Here is a 20,704-nt window from a genome sequence, read left to right as displayed (position 1 = left end):
GGCACCACCAAGACATCACCGATACCTCGCATGAGACCTGTTAAAACACGCCAAAACATTGGTGGGAATTGTTTCACTTCAACCCAAACTGGGCAAGCCTGGCGCAACATATCTTGGTACTCTGCCATAGGCTTCCACGGAACCACATGAACCAACTGCCCATCCAAAAAGAGTGGCACCTGCTCCAAGACTGCCCTACGGGCTTCCGAAGTGCGAAAAAGTATTTCATAAAAGCCTCTCGGACCATCATAAATCTCCTCAAGTGCCTCAGGCGACACCAAGCAGCCCAACCATGCTCTAAGACAAGGCAACAACAAAATACGCCCAGTAAAGAAGAAGATAGCAGCACGATCATGAAAATCTGCTAGCTGTTGTAGCAACAAAGGAGTCTCCATGCATACATCAGCCACACCACCATTATCTACTGCAGCCATTTGCACGCTATTTGCCTTCACATATTCTTGCAGAAGCTCACCAGTGATCTGCAGACGTGCAAACTCCGGAGAAGGTACCTGAGAACTTTCCTCTGCATTCTCTCCAACATTCACTGGAGTGTAGCTTGCATCAACATCAAGCCTTTGACGTTTTTGTTGCTCCGAGGCATCTGAAGCATAACCCACATCCTTCTCGATCATCTCCTCAATAAGATCCATGTTAAGGCTATTGGCAGCCATGCAGCAGCCGGGTCATCCAAATCCATGTACAAAAGCAAAGAAAACCCGTTCTCTCAAACCCTAATTCAGCAGCTGCAAACCCTAAATCAGCACCTTCATAGATCGATTTACTCTCTCTCTCTCTCTCTCTCTCTCTCTCTCTCTCTCTCTCTCTCTCTCTCTCTCTCTCTCTCTCTCTCTCTCTATATATATATATATATAATGGGCTCCGCAAGGACCGCCTACCACCCCTTCAGTACACTTTGGACTCCCCTTTTCTCTGGTTCTCTCATGAGGACACCAACCGGGTTATCCGGTTACATCTTCTCAGCCTCTACACCCATTGCACATGGATCACGATTCACACCTTCAGAGCTCCCAACGAAGATGCACTTCTACAGAGATTCCTTCCTAAGGATGGATTCATCCAGCAGCCTTGCTACCTGAGTGTTCACATGTCCCATGCCATGCAAATTGTGATTGGCCAGATACAAGTTTCATCCCACCACCTTAGAGTGGAGACAAATAGAGCTGAGCGCATCTTCAAAGCCTGGGAGCTCATACGGAGACCTAAAGAGGAGAGGATCTACCAATTATGCCACCACACAGAGGTTGAGACAAAGGAGCATTGCATATGCCATTGCCCAATATACTATGAGATCCACGCGAGGTTTCCCTGTCTGTTTCGTGAGGATTTGGTCCACTCGCCAAGATCATTGACTTCCCTGACCAGTGTTGCCTAGCTCTTCCTGCTTGAGCTCCGCAGACAAAGGGACACTTTCTTGAGAGATCTTCAGCCCCAGCCCACCCAACCCCTCCCTCGCCAGCCAACCATCACCAGTTTCTTCTGAACCCAAGAGATGGAGGACACCCATTCAGTGGATCTTGTGGAGCCACCTTTTAGGCCCACGACCAAGGGTCAAGCAAGTCGACCAGCAAACTGAGGTGAGAAAGCCCTATAAATAACATCTCCCCCACCCCAAAAAAGGTTTATCAATCCAGCCTTCAGACCACTCTTGAGAAAAACGCAGCCAGTAGAGCCGGCAAACTCTCAATTAAGTGCAGTCCTGGGGGGACACAACTAGGATGGGTAACAGAGCACGACATCCATTGGCAAGATCGTGGCATGGCTGTGATGTGGCTTGTGTGGCATGATATACCTCATCCAGGTAGCACATCGTAGTCCTAGTAGTGCGAAGAGAGGTGTCAGAATTCATCAAGTAGAGAGAAGGTGGTTCACTAATGAGTTTGTTTCAGTCACTGAAGGATACTCCAAAACAAAGACCCAAAGATGCCACTCATGAGGTGCAAGACTAGGGTAAGTTCCAAGGATTTAAGAGGACTTATACTTTGGGTAGTGAGGAGAGATGTCAAAGATTGAACAGATGTCAAGTTAAGAGAGAAAGTGGCACCCAAGGTTCAGTTTACTTAAGAACTGATGTCCAGTCACGAGAGTGTTGGGAATGATCGCCAAGCTGTGCATAAGAAGGAAAACACAAAGATGCCATTCCTAAGGCGCAAGATTAGGGGTTTCTTTAAGTGGGCTACACACCCTTAAGGTTATGCGGGATCTGGATGGAAAGGCCAGCTTGGGGAACCTCCCACTTCAAGAAACCCCTAATATGGGATGGGTAGTCTCCCAGGAGGACTTACCAAAGTTCCAACACTAATATGTTTCATGTAGGGCTCTATGATGTGTATTGGCGGGTCGTAGCTTTTCCTTTAGTAACTTGCAGGTTGCTTCTTGTTCCATGCAGCATCACCTGCACCTCCATTCAGCATCTGTGCCTCCACAGCAGCATCTTCCAGATTTTACGGGTTTCAATTTCTCAGTCTTCTCAACATTGAACTAACAACTTTATACAATAAGACCTGTGCATTTAAAGCTGGGAACATTTGCGATCAGTTCAACTATTTTTAACGACTTCTTGATATGTAGTTGTACAACAGGATATTATACATCAACTTCTCTATGCATGCTAGACTTATTTGATTTAAACAATCATAATAACCTTAAGCTCATGCAATTACCTTGCAAATCACAGAGATAAATGGCTTCAAAGTTACAACATTATGGTGGCCACAAAAACCATACCTGTAAAAGCTCCTCAATGACATCTTCCATTGTAATAATTCCAATGACCTCTTCATCAGGAGGAAAATTATAAAGGGATTCTTGTCTTATGTCCAATATATCAGCTTGACTAGTACGCTCCCATTTCTTTGCTCTTTGACTCAAATTCTCTGCTATTACCTCATTCTCTTTTCGTGAAATGGAAAGACCAGATCCACTTAAAGGACTTCGTTTCAAAAGGATGAACCGTCCAGAATCAGTCAAAAACTCATCTTCTGAGATGTCCAACACTAACGACATAGGTGTGCTTGTGCCTGGAATAATTCACTTCTTGTAACTCAGTGAGGGTTACAATATATCCATGAAGGAATATTATCTAACTGGAAGTACTTAGAGATGAAAGTTGCCTTAATTCTTTCTAGAATGATAAGCTTAAAAATGTCGCATGCATACTCGAGAAATATGGAGTGAGAATAGTTGAACATAAGAATTCCATTTTTTTCCCATTGCACATAATTCTACATTTTTTACTCATTACAGATTGATTGAATGTTTGGTGCAAGAAATTTAAATTTGTGTAAGAAGCAAGAGCTCTTTATAAAGAATGGCCAAACAAAGCATACCTTGTATTATTCTTAATTCAGAAGATCGTCTCTTGTGCCTTGAGCTACTCAGCCTTCCAACCTGTGATTCTTTGCTCCTGTTGATTGCATCCATCTTATCCTTCCTATATTTCACAACTGCTGCCATGTGACTATGTCCCTTCCGAAACTCATTCAAAATGGCATACAGCGGCATGTTTTCCTCCACCCTATGAAAGAAATGTCTTAGTAAATAAATCATTCCCATTCTCCATTCCAATCTATAAGGTTCACCCTTCACTAAACATGCAGAAGTTCTCCTAAAAATGAAAGCATTTAAAATCCTAGCAAAATATGTGAAAATTTCACCATAGGTGTGCCTTTATTTTTATTAGAAAGATAATTTTTTTAAAGTAAGAATTATAATAGTGAACACTAATAAGATAAAACAAAAACCAATCAAGTAAAGATGTATAACCAATCAGCCTGCTTTTTCCGCCTTCCAGACCTTCCTCTCCCGCTTTGTTGCCTGCTCAAGCATACGTTAAATTCCTATTGTGTTCAAGTCGGCCACCCGCCCCTTGATTGGCATTATGGCTTCTGCCAAAGCCAATCCTTCGATCACTCCCACAGGCCGTGAGATCTATCAATTAAGATGAGCTTCTCATCCTCCAAAGTGACATCAACAATGAAATGAAGACTACTCTCATTGGGAAAGTATCGCTCTCACCCTGCCCGTTCACAAGTTAGAGGTTAGCTTCTGGCAGTCCTCCCTTCGGAACTGGCTGTGCACTTTCTTGATGCGCATTAACTTGGACAAGGGTTCTTCCAAGTTGCCGGCAATCCTTGGCCCCCGGAAATTATTCTTCTTGGAGTATCGGCTGGACTTTGATCCTGTGGCAGAGGATTAGCGCCTTACTCCGATTTCTCTTAGATTTCATGCTCTTCCATGGGTTTTTTGGAAGCTATTAGCTTCCATAGGAGCTACATTTGATCAGGTCTTGGCAGTACTTGTCCTTCCAGAGCTACCTTCGTCCTTCCAGAGCTACCTTCGTCCGCTTCCGCACCAGCGGTTACTGCCACCTCTGGTGCAGTACCCCGAGATTTTGTTCTTGTTCTTGATCCTTCCATTACTGATGGTTACATGTGTTGCAGGTCGGGTTGCCCAGATACACTAAGAGGATATGGTGGTTCACTCTTGAACTGTATGTCCACGGGAGTCGTAGGACAGAACAGTAGGAAGAAATGATGGCATAACACACTTACTTATGCGATACTTAATTGAACTGGACAAGCAAGGAACAGGTAAGGAACACTGCACAAGAATAATGTACTCCCCTTGTATTACTATCAACCAATAGTTACAATCACCACTCACTACACTGTGCACACCAATAGTGGACACAATGAGGGGATAACACACTCTGCTTAGGACGGAATGACACAGTGAACACAGAACAGAGTAGCCTTGCAATGGACAAGGTGGAACTACAAAATAGCCTATATCCCCTTTGGACGGGGTTGGAGATTCACGAAGATGCCTGACCCCAAGTCGTTAAGGTCATGTTGGAGATGGCCATGGGGCATCCCAAGAATGGACCTCAGGCCGTTCTAGCATTGGCTTCGTGGATCACCCAACTTTTATGCATCCTTCTAGGCATCAAAGAATGGCCCTAGGGCCGTTTTTGGATCATCAAACTTTCTTGCATTCTCCTCAGCATCAAAGAATGGCCTTAGGCCCATTCTTTTCATGCACAACAGATGTAAGAATGGCCATGGGAACTTTCTTTTTCATGGAAAATAAGGCCTTTGTTTAGCCTTAAAGGCCTCAAAGAGCATTCAATGGTGGCCTTGGGGCATCCAAGAATGGCCTTAGGGCCATTCGTTTTATGCAGAACCAGTGCAAGAATGGCCCTAGGGTCATTTTTATGTGATCCACAAGTCCTGAAGTCCTTTGTCTGTAAGTTTTCTCAAGGTCTAGATTTGATTCACGTAGGTGTAGCAGGCTGCAGCACGCATCTGCTTTCTTGGGGTGTGGTGCCTTGAATGCCTTGGAGTGGTACGCTCCGGAATCTTCATGCTCGACTGTCCACTTGGAGCATTTTGGACTACAACTATGCCACTGGACCACCGTAAGACCATAACACTACAACACTGTCACACCCCATGGTGGCTACAACATCTTGTTACAGAAACCGAATGGCTCACATTTTTGACAAAGGATGGAGATTGCAACAAAGCAAATCACTGTCATATTTCCCGCTGGCAAGGTCAATCTTGCTAGAGATTGTCCCGGATCCACAGACCCCATTAGGAGGCAGCACGGACATGCTCATCAGATGTCTCTCCCTCCAGCATGAGGAAGCAAATCAGTGGATCATCATTGTGCAAGATGAGACACATTGGTATTCTGAACATGTATGCCCTCACTGTCTTGCCTCCTCATGCTGATCATTGGATCATTGGGGGTGACTTTAATATGGTTGAGCAACCATTTTTTTTTTTCAACGGGCCTTTGGCCCAAGATCCTCCCATAGTTACCAAATTTCACCGTCCATAGACGGCTAGCCGCCCATAGGCACTTATTTATCCACCTGTAGGCGATGCCGCCGAGGAAGCACACCAAGGGGGGGGGGGGGGGGGGGGGTTTGAACGCAAGACCTCTGGGTCCTAGGCAAACACCTTCACCACTTCATTGGCAATATGGTTGAGCAACCTACAAACAAAAGAGGAGGACAAGTGGGTATGGTGCACCCACTTGAGAGGGCCTCCTGGGAGAGGTTTATTCTCTCTATACATGGCGGAGATTGTTGGCTTGAGGATGATATTCAAAGGAGGCCATTGTTACGTCCACACTAAGCACCTAACCGAGGGTGGGTCAATCACAGGTTAGAGGGGTGCGAGGCTAGGGGACCGCTTCACACTAAGTGAAGGAAGGCTTTAAATAGGAGGCATACTTATTAAAATAACATGGGAAAGCACTTATAATAAAAGCAAGGCTAAATTTAGGGCCCAGGCTCCTATATAAGTGAACCCAACCAAGGCTCCTATATAAGTGAAGGAATAGTTCCAGGACACGATCGTCTAGTCTGACTCGTAGCCTAGTAGCCTAAGGCCCAACAGGATTGCTCACTGCAAGGACACATGCACAGTGTGACATGGTGTTATGTCCACACTAAGCACCTAACCTAGGGTGGGTTAATCTCAGGTTAGAGGGTGCGTGGCTAGGCGACGGCTTCACACTAAGTGAAGGAAGGCTTTCAATAGGAGGCATAGTTATTAAAAGAACTATGGGAAAGCACTTATAATAAAAGAAGGGCTAAGTTTAGGGCCCAAGCTCCTATGTAAGTGAAACCAAGGCATAGTTCTAGGACACAATCATCTAGTCTAACTCATAGCCTAGGTCCCAACAGGATTGCTCACCACAAGGACACTTGCACAGCATAGTTACTGTCGCACACCGTACTACACGGTACGGTATAGTATCGTACGGTCCCTTTTACCCCCCACCCCCACCCCCACCCAGCTGTCAGAATACGCAACGGAGATGATGACCAAATCTGGGAACAGAAGAACAAACACAGTGCAGAAAAACAGCACAAGAGAAGGAGAGAGATAGAGGCATATAACTCTGCTCTATATACACAAAGAAGATCCCGAATGATGATACAAGATGTGGCAAGGGCTGTGGGGCCATTATGCCCCCATACAGCAATCGGCCAGCTAAATGACAGCCGACAAGGGCATGTCCACCACGACTAGCATAAATACGAGTCGGCCAGTAGTGTGCAGTCTCGATGTCCTCCGATGATATCTCCTTCCCAGCTTGAAGAACTTCCTGTTGAAGAGCCTACAACTTGTTAACATGCTCCCGCATCGTCAACGACTTTGCAAGGCTCATAACCTGCATCTGTACTTCCAAGGAAATCCTCTTCATGGGCTATACCCTGTTATAAAGAGAAGCCAAATGTTGCCATATACCTCTGGCCAGCGTCATATGCTTTACATGATTGATTACCTGCGGTGAGGAAGATAAATGAACGGACCCTGGCGTTGACACGATCCCACAATTGTGCCTATGCCTCCCGGTCCTTACGAATGGACGATAACACCCCTTCCTCTACTTCCGGCCGTGGAACCCCAACAACAATGAAATCAACAAGGTCGTAAGACTCCAGAACATTCCATCATAACCTTCCATATGCCATAGTTGTTCCCGTCCAACTGACGGTCCACCGGGAACGTGGGGAGTGTAGGGATCTTCACATGCCTATCAGCCATCTCTAACAAATCTGCCATTGCGGGGATGTAATCTGAAAAAGGGTGGGTGGGTGGGAACAAAGAAGAACTTACACCTGCAAGTGGCTGTCCAGCAAATCAGCCCGCCGTCCTCTTGCTTTCTCCTCTTCCCGAACAGTCCCAAACAGTCCACCAATCAGTAACACAACAGTCCCTCTCTTGCTCACACAAATCCCAAGAGCTATCAAGAGCCTAGGGCTCTAATACCATGTCAGAATACGCAGCGGAGATTATGGCCAAATTTGGGAACACGAGCAAACACAGTGCAGAAAAACAGCACGAGAAGGAGAGAGATAGAGGCGTGTAACTCTGCTCTATATACACAAAGAAGATCCCAAATGATGATACAAGATGTGGCAAGGGCTGTGGGGCCATTATATATGGCCCCCATACAGCAGTTGGCCAGCTAAATGGCAGCCGACAGGGGCATGTCCACCACGACTAGCATAAATACCAGTCGGCCAGTAGTGTACAGTCGGCCTGCATGAAGAAAAGTGTCCACGAACTATAGCACTCAGTCGGCCAACACCAATAGGCTCACAGCTACAGTCGGCCATCTACCAACTTACCAAGACCTCTTGCCACCACAGAAATGCCATCCAAGCCACAAGAAAATGGAAAAAATGGGGGAAAAATACGGGGAGTGAGGAAAAATGAGAACAACACCTACAAGGGCGGGCACACCCACAACAGAGACCTTGGTGTCTCAGTAAATACAGGAGATGACTTCTAACAGCAGCCACATCTTGAGAGAGGGAATAAGAAGGAATTCACCCAGAGTGACTATTGGTGGCAGCAGGTGGATATTGTTAATCAATATAACTCCAAGAGAGGTGGGGCAAAAAGATTTCGTTGCCGACATTGTGGCCTGCAAAGAGGTTGTTGTCGAAAGCAAGTTGAAGCCCATTTGCTTGCCTTGCTAGGGTTTGGCATAGGTAAATGCGAGAACATTGCTCCGGCAGATGCACTAAGAATCGAACAGGAAGCTTTACTTCTTCCCCCTCCACCAAATACTCGGCGCAAGGAGCATACAATAAGTGCTCCAACTCAGCATTTAGCTTGTCATGGCACTCCTGTAAGTGCTACATTTGGCCATCCACCCACTTCTCTTGGGGGTGGAAGCTCATTTGATATGCCTACACATGCTCCTCCCAAACGAAAGGCTAGGCAGTCCACTCTTCACACAGCATGGCATCCACAAAGAAAGACACAAGTTGATGGTGCTATAGCACACTTTTTCTACTCTTGTGGGATCTCTTTTAATGTTGCCCGCTCGCCATTCTTCAAAGAGATGGTGGCTGAATTTGCAGCATTTGGTGGTGCATACACTCCACCCTCTTTCGATGCCTTGAGGGAGAGATTGCTTGAGAATGAGATAAGATCCATCAATGAAGCCATTGCACTTGTCAAGGAGAAATGGACATGTATGGGGTCTCTTTAATGACTATTGGGTGGAGTGATATACACAGCCATTCATTGGAAGGCGTTCTTGCAACATGTAGAGAGAATCCACTCTACATAAAGTCTACAGAAGCTGGGGTGAGACAAAAAACTACTCTTGTGCTATGTGAGATATGGAGTGAGGTTGTTGAGTATGTGGGTCCACAAAATGTGGTTCAATTTGTTTCAGATAGTGAGAGTACCAACAAGGCAACAGGGGCCTTATTGGAGCAGAGGTACCCGCACATTACATGGAGCCCATGCATGGCACATTGTGTTAATAACTTGCTTAAAGACATTGGAAAGTTGGATTGGGTAAAGGCCACCATTGACACAAGCAAAGAGGTTGTTTCTTTCATGACCTGCCCCACCATTACTCTCTTGCATTATATAGCAGGTTTGCAAAGAAAGAGTTATTGAAGTAATCCAACACCCGCTATGCATACAATTTCATGATGCTTCACCGTCTCTTTCATGTGAGACCAACCCTAAAGCAGATGATGGCATGCCCTGATTGGGAGTCGTGGCCTACTCATAGGCAAGAACTTGGGCAGCTTTGCTATGCTACTATCACACAGCATGAGTTTTGGTCTTCTATAGAGCATCATCTCAGGTTATGTTGGCCGATTGTTAGGGTTTTGAAGCATGTGGATGGAGATGTGCCTTACATTGGGAAGATTTATGAGGCCATGGATCAGATGGTTGAGAACATCCGTTTGATAGAGACTGATGCAGATAGAAAACAAGAATTGGAGGATCTTGCAGTGAGTAGATGGAACCAATATGATTCTCCACTACGTACAGCTGTCTATGTGCTTGATCCAGAGTTTCAACACAAGGGGAGACGGCAACAGGCGGACGGTGAGGTGGTACGTGGTTGGAATGCCACTTTGCAAAGGTTGGTTGGTACTCCAGAGGAAAGACGCAAGGTGAAGGATCAGCTTGCAAACTATCGTAACAAAGAGAGAATGGTTGGCTGGAGTGACGCACAACATGACAAGTTGAAGCTGATATATAGATCTATGAACCTATATTTGAAGTCTAAATGTGGTTTTTCAAATTTTCATGTTGCAGGTTTCATGTCGGTTCTGTCACTTGGTGGGAAGACCATGGCACAGAAACGCCAGAGCTTCAGCATCTGGCCATTCGTATTCTAGGGCAGGTGTGCTCTTCATCAACTTTGGAGCATTTATGGAGTACCTTGGTCACATACACTCATAGAAGAGGAATCGCCTTGGGAGCAAGAAAGCAGATGACCTCGTCTTTGTTAATGCAAACTTGCGTTTGCTAACAAAGATGAAGCATGAGTACACGCATGATAAGTGCATTGGGTTTCATACATCGGAGGCAAACACGGGCTCTATCATTGGTGATGTAGTTGAGGAGGCAGAGGGCGATGGTCAACACAAGAAGATGGCATGGAAGAAGCTCCACTAGAGGAGCATGAGGATGAGCTTCAGGAGGATGAAGCTATTTTTATAGCATAGAAGAGTCTTGAGGAGTCGGGACTCAGGACTCTAGAGTCTAGACTCTAGAGAGTAGCTTCCTTTTGGCATTTGATTTTACACTTTTTTGTAATGACTTGTTCTTGAGGCTTGACTCATTGACGATTGAGTAATGGTTTTAGCTTATTGTGTGATTATGGCAAGTTCTAAATGGTTTGATTTCTCATGCAACTTTAAAGTTTTTAAACTGTGAAGTTTCAAATCATAAATGTAGAGTGTACACTATAGACTCTAGATTTTACTTCTTTAGCACATGTCTTACATTATACATGTGGCCTCTCAACTTAGTGACTTTCCCCATACCCCCCTCTTAGGATAACCTAGGATGACGCGGCGTTTCCGTTTCCCCTATCCTCAAAATTTTCGTTTCCGTCTCCGTTTTCGTTTCCCCATTTCTCGCAACTATGCTCTAGGATCATGGATTTTCCAGACCAAAGATGCCTGAGACTCTTTCTTCTAGAGCTCCGCAGACGGCTGAAAGTTATCAGGGACATCCTGAAATGGGAGGAAGATATACAGGATAAGGAAATTAAAGAGCTCAAAGAGTCCATGCAACCGAAGTGGGAAAGTGGAAAGCACAAGTCGAAGACCTCAAGGAGGAGCTACACGTATGCAAAGCACACATGAAAGAAGAAGGGGAAATTAATCCCTCCCTTGCCTCAGAGGTTGAAAGCCGAAAGAACAAATTGTAGGAAGGTTTAGTAGCCACAAAGAAGGAGATGGAGAAAGGGTGGGCCGTAGCGGTTAAGCAAGAAGTAGAGAAAGAATGGACAGAATTGGTGAGAAAACACCCCACACCCACGCCCATCATACATGATACGTTGGAAGAGGAGAAGAGGAGAAAGGTCCACGCTCTTCATGTGAGGGTGACAGGACTAAAGGAGGGGGAATCTCCCAAGGCTGACGCCCTAGCCCTATGCAAGAAACTCATAGTGGAAAGGAACCCTTAAGTGGAAACATGGCATGTGGGATTTCAATTCTGATGCCTTAAGACTTGAATATGATAAGCCTGAATTTTGTTAGAAGCATCCAAAATTTTAGCAAACAGCTCAAATCTTCAAAAGAGTTAATGGAAACCACAAACAGAGCATCATATATGAGGCAAATACTGCAACACAAGTTGGTCCCTCACCATCAAATGAGATTTTGGAATTCACCTGGGAATCTTTCGTATTGTGGCATGTTGTCTAACAAGTATCTCCTCTTCAGGACGAGTAGTGAGTAGATTTTTTACCTACAAAATGATCACCCCTTGGCAAGAAAATTAATGAGAAAAGAAAACATGAAATGACTTTTTGACCTTAAACCCAAAAAAGAACAAGAAATTTTCTCTAAACTCACCCACGTTTTTGTTTTTGTTTTTATTAAGGAGGCTTAAGCCATCAGTCCCCCAAGGCCTAAAAACTCCTTCAAATCTCTTCAAACAGCCTTAATTCCTTCAAATCTTGTCGAATTGGTTGTTGTAAATTTTGTCACTTCTCAGAGTGTTCCATCATATTATCCATATTTTTCTTAAAAATCAGCCTTTTTATCCATTTTCTAAAAATCAGTTTAGCCTAAAAATCTCAAAAAATCTCCAAAAAAGAACTCATAAAATTCTAGCAACATTTCCAAGGCTTTTTCAAAGATTTCTACAATATTTCTCAATTTTATTGAGAAGCTTCATAGGTTCAGGAACTTACTTGGAGTTCAGGGTATGGAGGTGAGCTCGAGGGGGACTGTTGAGAAATTGGGCTCAACTAGCGCAAATATTCGTGACAGGTCACGATAACAGCTCCAATCTTACGCCACTGGCATGGTTGGTGAGATTATGGGTTATATGCCGCCACTCGTTCAAGCTGTGTGACAACCACATATTTGCACGTGTGTCACATTCTCCCCCACTAAAACTACAGTTGTACGACATCCATACAAAGTGTCCTCCCAAGAATAGAACAAACCGAGTCCAATCTCATCCAAGGTGCCAACTGTCATAAGCATTGCACGACTGCCTTGCCCCAACACTAAAATGTGCAAGGAAAACTATCAAGTGCTCCTATGACCAATCATCTCTAGATCAAACACTGATGACTGCCAGTGATCATCCTCCTACACCAACACCTCGTGTCGAAGTGCCGACTCCTATAGGCCATCCTCCTGCACAAGATGTCACAAAACGGCCTCTTGTACAGAATACTTTCGATCAAAACTCCATCTACCTATAAATCGCCGCACATGGATCACCATCCCTGACTTTCCAAAGCCCCACATGTCTAGCGTTTATCTGGTGCACTTATGTCTCCTTAACATCATCTAGTTCTCGGGCTCAGCACTATCCAACGCGCTCTAGAAGAATACTCTCAATCAAAACTTCATCCACCTATAAATCTCCACACGTGGACCACCATCTCTGGCTTTCCAAATCCCCACATGTCTGGCCTTTATTTGCAGCTGTGTCACACCTTATCTGGTGCACTTATGTCTCCTCATCGTCATCTAGCTCTCGGGCTTGGCACTATTCAACTGTTGCATGCAGAAGCCTTGGTGTTACATGATCCAGCCCTAAGCCTACTGATTAGGAACACTAATGCAAAAGCAATGATTAGACAGTAGAGAGAAGAGAGGGATGAACTGTATTTTGAGTATATTGATATGGTACAAAAAGATGTCATTGACTGTGACCTTTGGCCTTCCAAAATGGACTGAATTCTGACTAAAGGACTGATTGTTGACCTGCCCCCATCTGGCATTTATTTGCAGATGTGTCACACCTTATCTGGTGCACTTGTCTCCTTGTCATCATCTAGCTCTCGGGCTCTGCACTATCCAACTGTTGCATGAAGAAGCCTTGGTGTACGTGATCCAGCCATAAGCCTAGGGATTAGGAACACTAATGCAAAAGCAATGATTAGATAGTAGAGAAAGAAAGAAAGACAGATGAACTGTATTTTGAGTATATTGATATGGTAAAAAAAGAATGTCATTGACTGTGACCTTTGGCCTTCCAAAATGGACTGAATTCTGACTAATGGACTGACTGTTGACCTGCCCCCATCTGGCATTTATTTGCAGGTGTGTCACACCTTATCTGGTGCACTTATAAGTTATGTCTCCTCCTCGTCATCTAACTCTCGGGTTCTGCACTATCCAACTGTTGCATGCAGAAGCCTTGGTGTACGTGAGCCAGCCCTAAGCCTACTGATTAGGAACACTAATGCAAAAGCAATGATTAGACAATAGAGAGAAGAGAGAGATGAACTGTATTTTGAGTATATTGATACGGTACAAAAAGATGTCATGGCATTCCAAAATGGACTGAATTCTGACTAAAGGACTGACTGTTGACCTACCCCCATCCAGGGATCAGGTGATCTAATGACTAGCCCTTGCTATTTATAGGCTCATGGGAATATCCCTACATGGCCAGCAGAGGGCGGATTCAGGTGGGCCGATAGATCCTCTCTCCGCCCAATGGGTTCTTGGAAATTGGCCAACTCTTGGAGGATGGGATGCTTCAATACTCTTTGCAGGTATTCCTCGAGGGCAAACCCTTACCTTGCATCAGCAGATGCATCCCCCTCCCCACAAGTTTGCTCCATTTAATCCAGAGTAGCAGAGGATTTTGAGCAAGGGTTTAGGTATATCCTCTCCCCATTGTGCAAAAATGTGCTTCCAAAAGACGCTTGAACAGTATGCCTCCCAGGTAGCGGGTACCTTGTCTAATCCCATCATCCTGGCATAGATCCCCGTGTGGCAGGCAACCATATCCACTTCCTCTATATGTATCCCCTACCTTGTCTAATCCCATCATCCTGGCATAGATCCCCGTGTGGCAGGCAACCATATCCACTTCCTCTATATGTATCCCCTCTGGCAGCAAGATTGCACCTAAGACCTCCTTGATTGCCCTCTTGCAGTCCGTTCTAAGGTTGGCTGTGGTGGGAGATTTATCCCCTCCACTACGTATCGTCCTCAGATACCCCTCTAAATTCTTATAAGAGGTGGAAAATAGCTGTTGAACAGGGCATTTTCTCATGTAGTAGGTGCTCCCTCTTGTCCTAAAGAGGTGGAAGAGTATATAACAAATGTTGGAACATATATCATCTCCACATGGTCTACATGTACCTTAGCATGCTTGTACTGGTCATTTCTATGAGGCCCTGCATTGCAGACATCATTTAGGATTTTTCTACCATTTTATGAGTCTTTTTTATGCTATTTATGGCATATTTATGCCTCACGACTGCTGTCGGCCTGCTACGGCTGGCCGACTGGCTCATATGGGACATATATAAGGGTTCACACCCTTCTCATCATTTCCCATCTCATTCTAGCATATTTGTTGGAGGTCATTGGCTGTTGCAACAGTCTCTTATGCTTGTAAGCAACTACGGGCTTCCCTCGTGCTCATTTTCAGCAATAATCGACTGTCTACAGCCTTCTACAGTTTGTGTTTTTGCCTACAACCTATGTTTTCTCTTTCTTTCATGGTATCAGAACCAAACGCTGTCACCAATTGGCCGACCATTTGGTCCATCTCCAGTTTTGTGTCTCGTTCACTTGAGGCCAGGCCAGTGTCTCATGTGAAGAGGCCAGTATTTTTGTTTAACATGGACGGAAGCCAGCAGACTGGTGCCACCCGTGTATGACCTGGACTGTGTTCTATCCATGGGACTGTCACGCCATGGAAGAGCCAGTATTTGTGCCGTGTCTTACCTATGGGATTGTCACTCCATAGGGAGGCTCGTGCCTGGAACTGTGTTTTACCTATGGGACTGTCACTCCATAGGAAGACCAGGATTTATGTTTTCTGTCGTGCCATTTTTGTGCCGACAGATGTTTTGTACTTGTTCCATGAACGGAAGATATGTCCATGATACTATTTACACATGTACTCATGTTTTGCATGTTTGAAACTGTTTTCGCATGCCTTGTATTCTTGTGTTTGCCTGCTTTACGTGCCACTTACTGAGCGGGGACGCCTGCCAGTGAGTCGTGAAGTTTGCTCTGTCTTCTGACAAGTTTTGTTGCATGTGAACAGGTGGTAAGTGTATTGCACTTGTTGGTTTAATAGTTTTATTTCTAACCTTTAATGTTATAAGGTTGTAAGTTCACATTCATTTAAAAGTGGGCACCCATTATGGGCGCCCACATATGGGCCAAGGTGGGGAGCCACACTTAACCCTTTGTGTGTGTGGGGGTGCGTGCATGACCACCTACCCACACCACACCATAAAGCTGGCCGCCACCATGCAAACGTGGGGAGCCGGCCAGCTGTGGTCGTGTAACTCCTCTTCAATCTCTACAAAGGAGAGCGACCACTGTTGGGTGTTGGACTCACACACTCACACACACAAACCTGCACATTAGGGTTAGGTGCAGGGTAGACAAGCTCACACACAGAAATGAGAGAGAGAGAGAGAGAGAGAGAGAGAGAGAGAGAGAGAGAGCCAAAAGTGTGGTATCCACAAAATGCAGGTCAACCCTTGCATGTGTGCCACATCCATATAATATAGAAGTACAAAATATTATATGTTAGAGTGTCCTTTCACACTTGATGTCCAAGGGGGAAAACCACATGGGAAAAAGTGCCCTTGGTTAAGCCCTGTTCACACATAGCACTACCATAAGTGAGCATATGCCTACAAATCCCCCCTGTAGTGGAAGTGTGAACCTGTACAAGGTAGCAGATCACTCTCTGTATGAGAGTAAGCCCAAAGCTTTGCGGAAAGCTTCAAACTTTTCTCGAGGTAAAGCCTTTGTGAATAGATCTGCAACATTATCCTGTGTAGGGCAGTAAGATAAACTGATCTCCCCTGCATGTAGTCTCTCTCTGACATAGTGATAATGAATCTCAATGTGCTTGGTACGTGCATGAAATACTGGATTTCGTACCACGGCCATAGCACTCTGGCTATCAGTGAAAATAGTGGTGGGTGCCTGCTCTGACACTCACGAAGATCAACCAATAGTCTCCTCAACCATACACAATCTACTGTAGCTGTGAAGACAGCCCTGTACTCAGCCTCACAAGTAGATGTAGCAACAGTGGGTTGCTTTTTACTCAACCAAGATATGCATGAACTCCCAAGAAAAAAACAATTCCCACTGGTGGATTGCCTGGTATCATAATCACCAGCCCAATCTGAATCACTGAATGCATAAAGCTGCAAGCTGCTTCCCCTAGGATAGAACAAACCAAGATCCAGGGTGCCCTTAAGATAACGAAAAATGCGTTTGACTGCTTGCCAATGCTTTCTTCCTGGGCTGTGTATGAATTTGCTCAACAAAGACACCCCAAAAGATATGTCTGGCCTCGTGTTACACAAGTAAATGAGGCATCCCACTGCCTGGCTGTAAATGCCAGCCTCAAAAGGCTCTCCAATATCATGCATAGTAAGCCGTACACCTGGTTCTACCGGAGTAGAAATGGGCTTACATTCATCCATGTGAAACCTTTTTAGCAAACTTTTTATGTACTTAGTTTGCTGCATAACAATGCCATCATCTGTATGCATAAACTGTATGCCGAGATAGTAGTGTAAAGGCCCCAAATCTGACAAATCAAATTCAGCTTTCAAATCAGCTTTGAAATCTGAAATGTCTGAAATTTGTGCTTTGCTAGTACCTGTAATGAGCATGTCATCTACATACAAGATAACTATGAGAATATCGGCATCGGTTTTCTTCACATACAATGTGCTTTCAGCTGGACTATTCTCATAACCTTGGCTGGTTAGATGAGCATGTATCTTATCATACCAAGCTCTTGGAGCTTGCTTTAACCCATACAATGCTTTGTGTAAGCTGCATACTTTATGTTCCTCACCAGGAACTACAAAACCAATGGGCTGATTTACATATACTTCCTCCTGTAAATCCCCATTTAAGAATGCAGTTTTGATGTCCAATTGATGCACATTCCATCCTTTATGTGCAGCCAATGCAATCACTGATCTTATTGTGGTCATTCTCGAAGTAGGAGCAAAAGTCTCTTCATAATCTATTCCCTTTTTCTGGGAGTAGCCTTTAGCCACAAGTCTTGCTTTGTACCTGCCACCAATAGTACCATCAGACTTTCTTTTGACTTTGTACACCCACTTTGTTCCAATGACATGCTTGCCTTTAGGCAATTCCACAAGATCCCATGTATTGTTCTTTATGATAGAAGAAATTTCAGCTTGCATAGCTTGCAACCAATGCTCATTCTCATGTGCTTCTTCATAAGAAGAAGGCTCTTCTGAATCAAAGAGACCACCCATTGCTAATGCAGACTCCCCACGATGTATATTCAAAGCATGGCTGGAACTAGCCCTTGTTCTACCTGTGAGTGGAGCTGCAAGTTTGCTTTCTTGCAAAGTTTTCAGCAACCATCTTGGCACTGACTTGGCTGTGTCTATGGCTGTTTGCTCTTCCCTGACAAGATCTTCCATAGAAGGGGGCTGAATGGCTGGCTGTTCCACATGTTCTACATGAGGATTTTCTTTTGTAGGGGCTGGCTGATTTGAATCCCCCCTAATTGCAATGGGTAAAAGTCCATCAAACATGTCTTTAGCCTGTATCATTGCTTTTATACAAGTTGTACATGGGCTGTTCTGAATTTTCAGCAAATACCACATCTCTACTGACAAAAATCCTTCGTGTAGTTGGATTATAAAGACGGTATCCTTTGCTCTCATTGCTGTAGCCCACAAAAATGCATTTAATTGCTTTGTCATCTAGCTTTGTTCGGAGTTGTTCTGGCACATGTGCATATGCCAAACACCCAAATGTACGCATATAGTCCACTGTTGGCTTTCGGCTATACCAAGCCTCAAATGGTGTTATGGTTTTCAAAGCTTTTGTTGGACACCTGTTCAACACATGAGTTGCACACATTATAGCTTCCATCCAAAATTTGTGAGGCAACTTTTGTGCTTTCACCATGCATCTTGCCATCTCCATGAGAGATCTATTTTTCCTTTCAGCTACACCATTCTGCTGCGGTGTATAAGGCACAGTACATTGGTGTTTGATGCCCTTTTGAAGCATATAATCCATGAATGCATTTGACATGTATTCTCCACCTCTATCTGAGCGGAGTGTTTGGACTTTACATCCACACATATTTTCAGCCATTGCTACAAAGTGTCGAAAGCATGTAAACACATCTCCTTTCGCTTTCAAGGGGTAAGCCCAAGCAAACCTGGAGTAGTCATCAATGAATGTGACGAAGTAAAGATGCCCCTCTATGGATGGTGTCCGCATTGGACCACATACATCACTATGTATGAGCTGTAATTTACTTTCAGCTCTAACAGCTCCATCTTTGGGGAATGGTTTTCGTTGCATCTTTCCCAAAATACACCCCCCTCACTTACATGTCTTGGTGGAGACCAAAAAAGTGTACTCTTCCTGGATTACATTAGCTGATTGTTGTGCTTTGTCTTCAGAAGAGTCTGCTACTGCATTGCCTGCTTCTTTCCTTTTCTCTTTTGCAATCCGCTTCCTACATTCACTGATGTAGTGTCCAGGCTTATGGCAGTAGTGACATTTGCCCTTCTTTTTGGGCTTGTTTGCATCCCCTTTGTCAGACTTTTCACCACCAGAAGAGGGCTGTCCATGACCAGCCTTGCTAGACTGTTGTCCCCCATGCCTAAAGCTCGTTGCTTTACCTTTATCCTTGGCTGTAAATGCCTTGTCCCCACCACGGTTGCTCAATAAGTTTGCTCTTGTTTGCTCTTCCTGCAAGAATAAACCCACCAGCTCTTCAAAAGTGATAGGATCAGCACCTCCTCTCATTGAGAGGTTAAGAGAGGTGTGAAAGCCCAAGTAGGAAGGCGGTAAAGAATGAAGAGTGTTGGTGACCATCTGTCTGTCTGGGATAACCTCATCAATGTTGAGCAATTGTTCCTGCAAATCTTTCACTTTGGTGAGATGATCTGCCATGGAGTCACCCTCATCCATAGAAAGAAGATCCAATTGCCTCTTCAAGTATGCAACTCTTGCCTCATTGCGTACCTGATACATTGCTTCTAATGTGTCCCATGCAAGCTTCGATGTCTTGCAAGAACGAATGTGCGGAATAATAGTCCTTTTCACTGAAAGGGCTATCAATGACATGGCATGTGCATCTCTAGAGTCCCATCTCTTCTGCTCTTGTGTGGAAGCAGGTTCTACATCGGGAGCTCTTCGAGCACCTCCCCTTTGAGGCGTGGCTGGCTATATGGTAAGTGGGCGTGTGTCATCACCACACACGATGCCCCAAAGCCCTTTGGCTACCAGCAAATCACGGATCATGAAACTCGAGAGGGAGTAGTTAGATCCATCCAGCTTGTCCTCCTGGGTGAGTACACCAAATACATCTGTAGCATTCTGTGCCATGTCAACAAAATATACCTGCAAGCAAACCAAGCACCAATGTGCTGCCAGGCAACCACATGTCCTGTGCAAATGTATGCCTGCAAACCAAAGCAAGTGTAAACCTGCACCAAATTGTCCAATTACACACAATGTGTATACATACGCGACAAATCACAGGTGTAATGCCCAATTACATGCTCCAATCTGAAAATCCCCAATTTTTATGCACTCCAATCGCTTCAATGTGCATCTAATTGGCCAATTTTCACAAAAGCCCCAAATTTCTACTTCAATTTGCTGATTTTGACCTCAATTTTGGAAACCCCCAAATTGCAAGCAAAGCAACATGCCCAATTTTTTTCAATTTGTCCTGAAATTGAGAAATCCCCCAAATTGCACTTGCAACTTTCCTTTGAATCTGACCTACACAGAAGTGTCTGCAAAATTTGTATTTGTATTTGGAAGAAAATGTGCACAAAGAATACCTTTGGGGGCAGCACGTGTTAGGTGGGGAGCAGACAGTTGAGGGGCCTACAGCCAGGCGTGCAGATGTTGCCGGGCCAGTAGCCAAGCGCAGTTGTCGTGGAGGAGCACAGAGCTGCATACGGGGCCCAGGTACGAGGCAGGTGTCGGGCCAGTCAGAGGTGGGCGCTGGGCGAGTATCGTGCCACCGGGGGTCTGAGCAGCAGGGAGTTGCCGGAGGTGCAGAGTCGAGGAGCGAGCAGCAGCAACCAGCGCGTCTGTGGTCTAGTTGGCAGGGCAACCGCCGAGGCTTCAGCGCAGAGAGCGGTCAGGCCAGGAGGCGGCAGCGCTAGGCGCGAACAGCGTACG

At 45.0% G+C, this 20,704-nt stretch overlaps 1 protein-coding gene across 5 annotated transcripts in view; it reads right to left on the bottom strand.

Moving 5' to 3' along the window:
• Positions 1-20,704, bottom strand: part of LOC147630703 (DUF21 domain-containing protein At2g14520-like) — a 112,107-nt gene that overhangs the window by 40,852 nt on the left and 50,551 nt on the right. For all 5 annotated transcript variants that reach the window (XR_015267700.1, XR_015267697.1, XR_015267699.1 and 2 more), the window contains exons 8-10: positions 11,710-11,786; positions 3,351-3,538; positions 2,749-3,041 (exon numbers count right to left, since the gene is read on the bottom strand). Coding sequence is in view for 1 of the 5 variants with exons in the window: in XM_086810663.1 (XP_086666789.1) it covers positions 2,749-3,041; positions 3,351-3,538; positions 11,710-11,786 (558 nt within the window). In the remaining 4 variants the exon portion in view is untranslated. The remainder of the gene's footprint in view (positions 1-2,748; positions 3,042-3,350; positions 3,539-11,709; positions 11,787-20,704) is intronic.

The sequence above is a fragment of the Cibotium barometz genome, chromosome 16, assembly GCF_041138505.1.
Source record: "Cibotium barometz isolate CiBa-2024 chromosome 16, ASM4113850v1, whole genome shotgun sequence".
NCBI lineage: Eukaryota > Viridiplantae > Streptophyta > Polypodiopsida > Cyatheales > Cibotiaceae > Cibotium > Cibotium barometz.
This window is presented reverse-complemented; position numbering and strand designations above follow the sequence as displayed.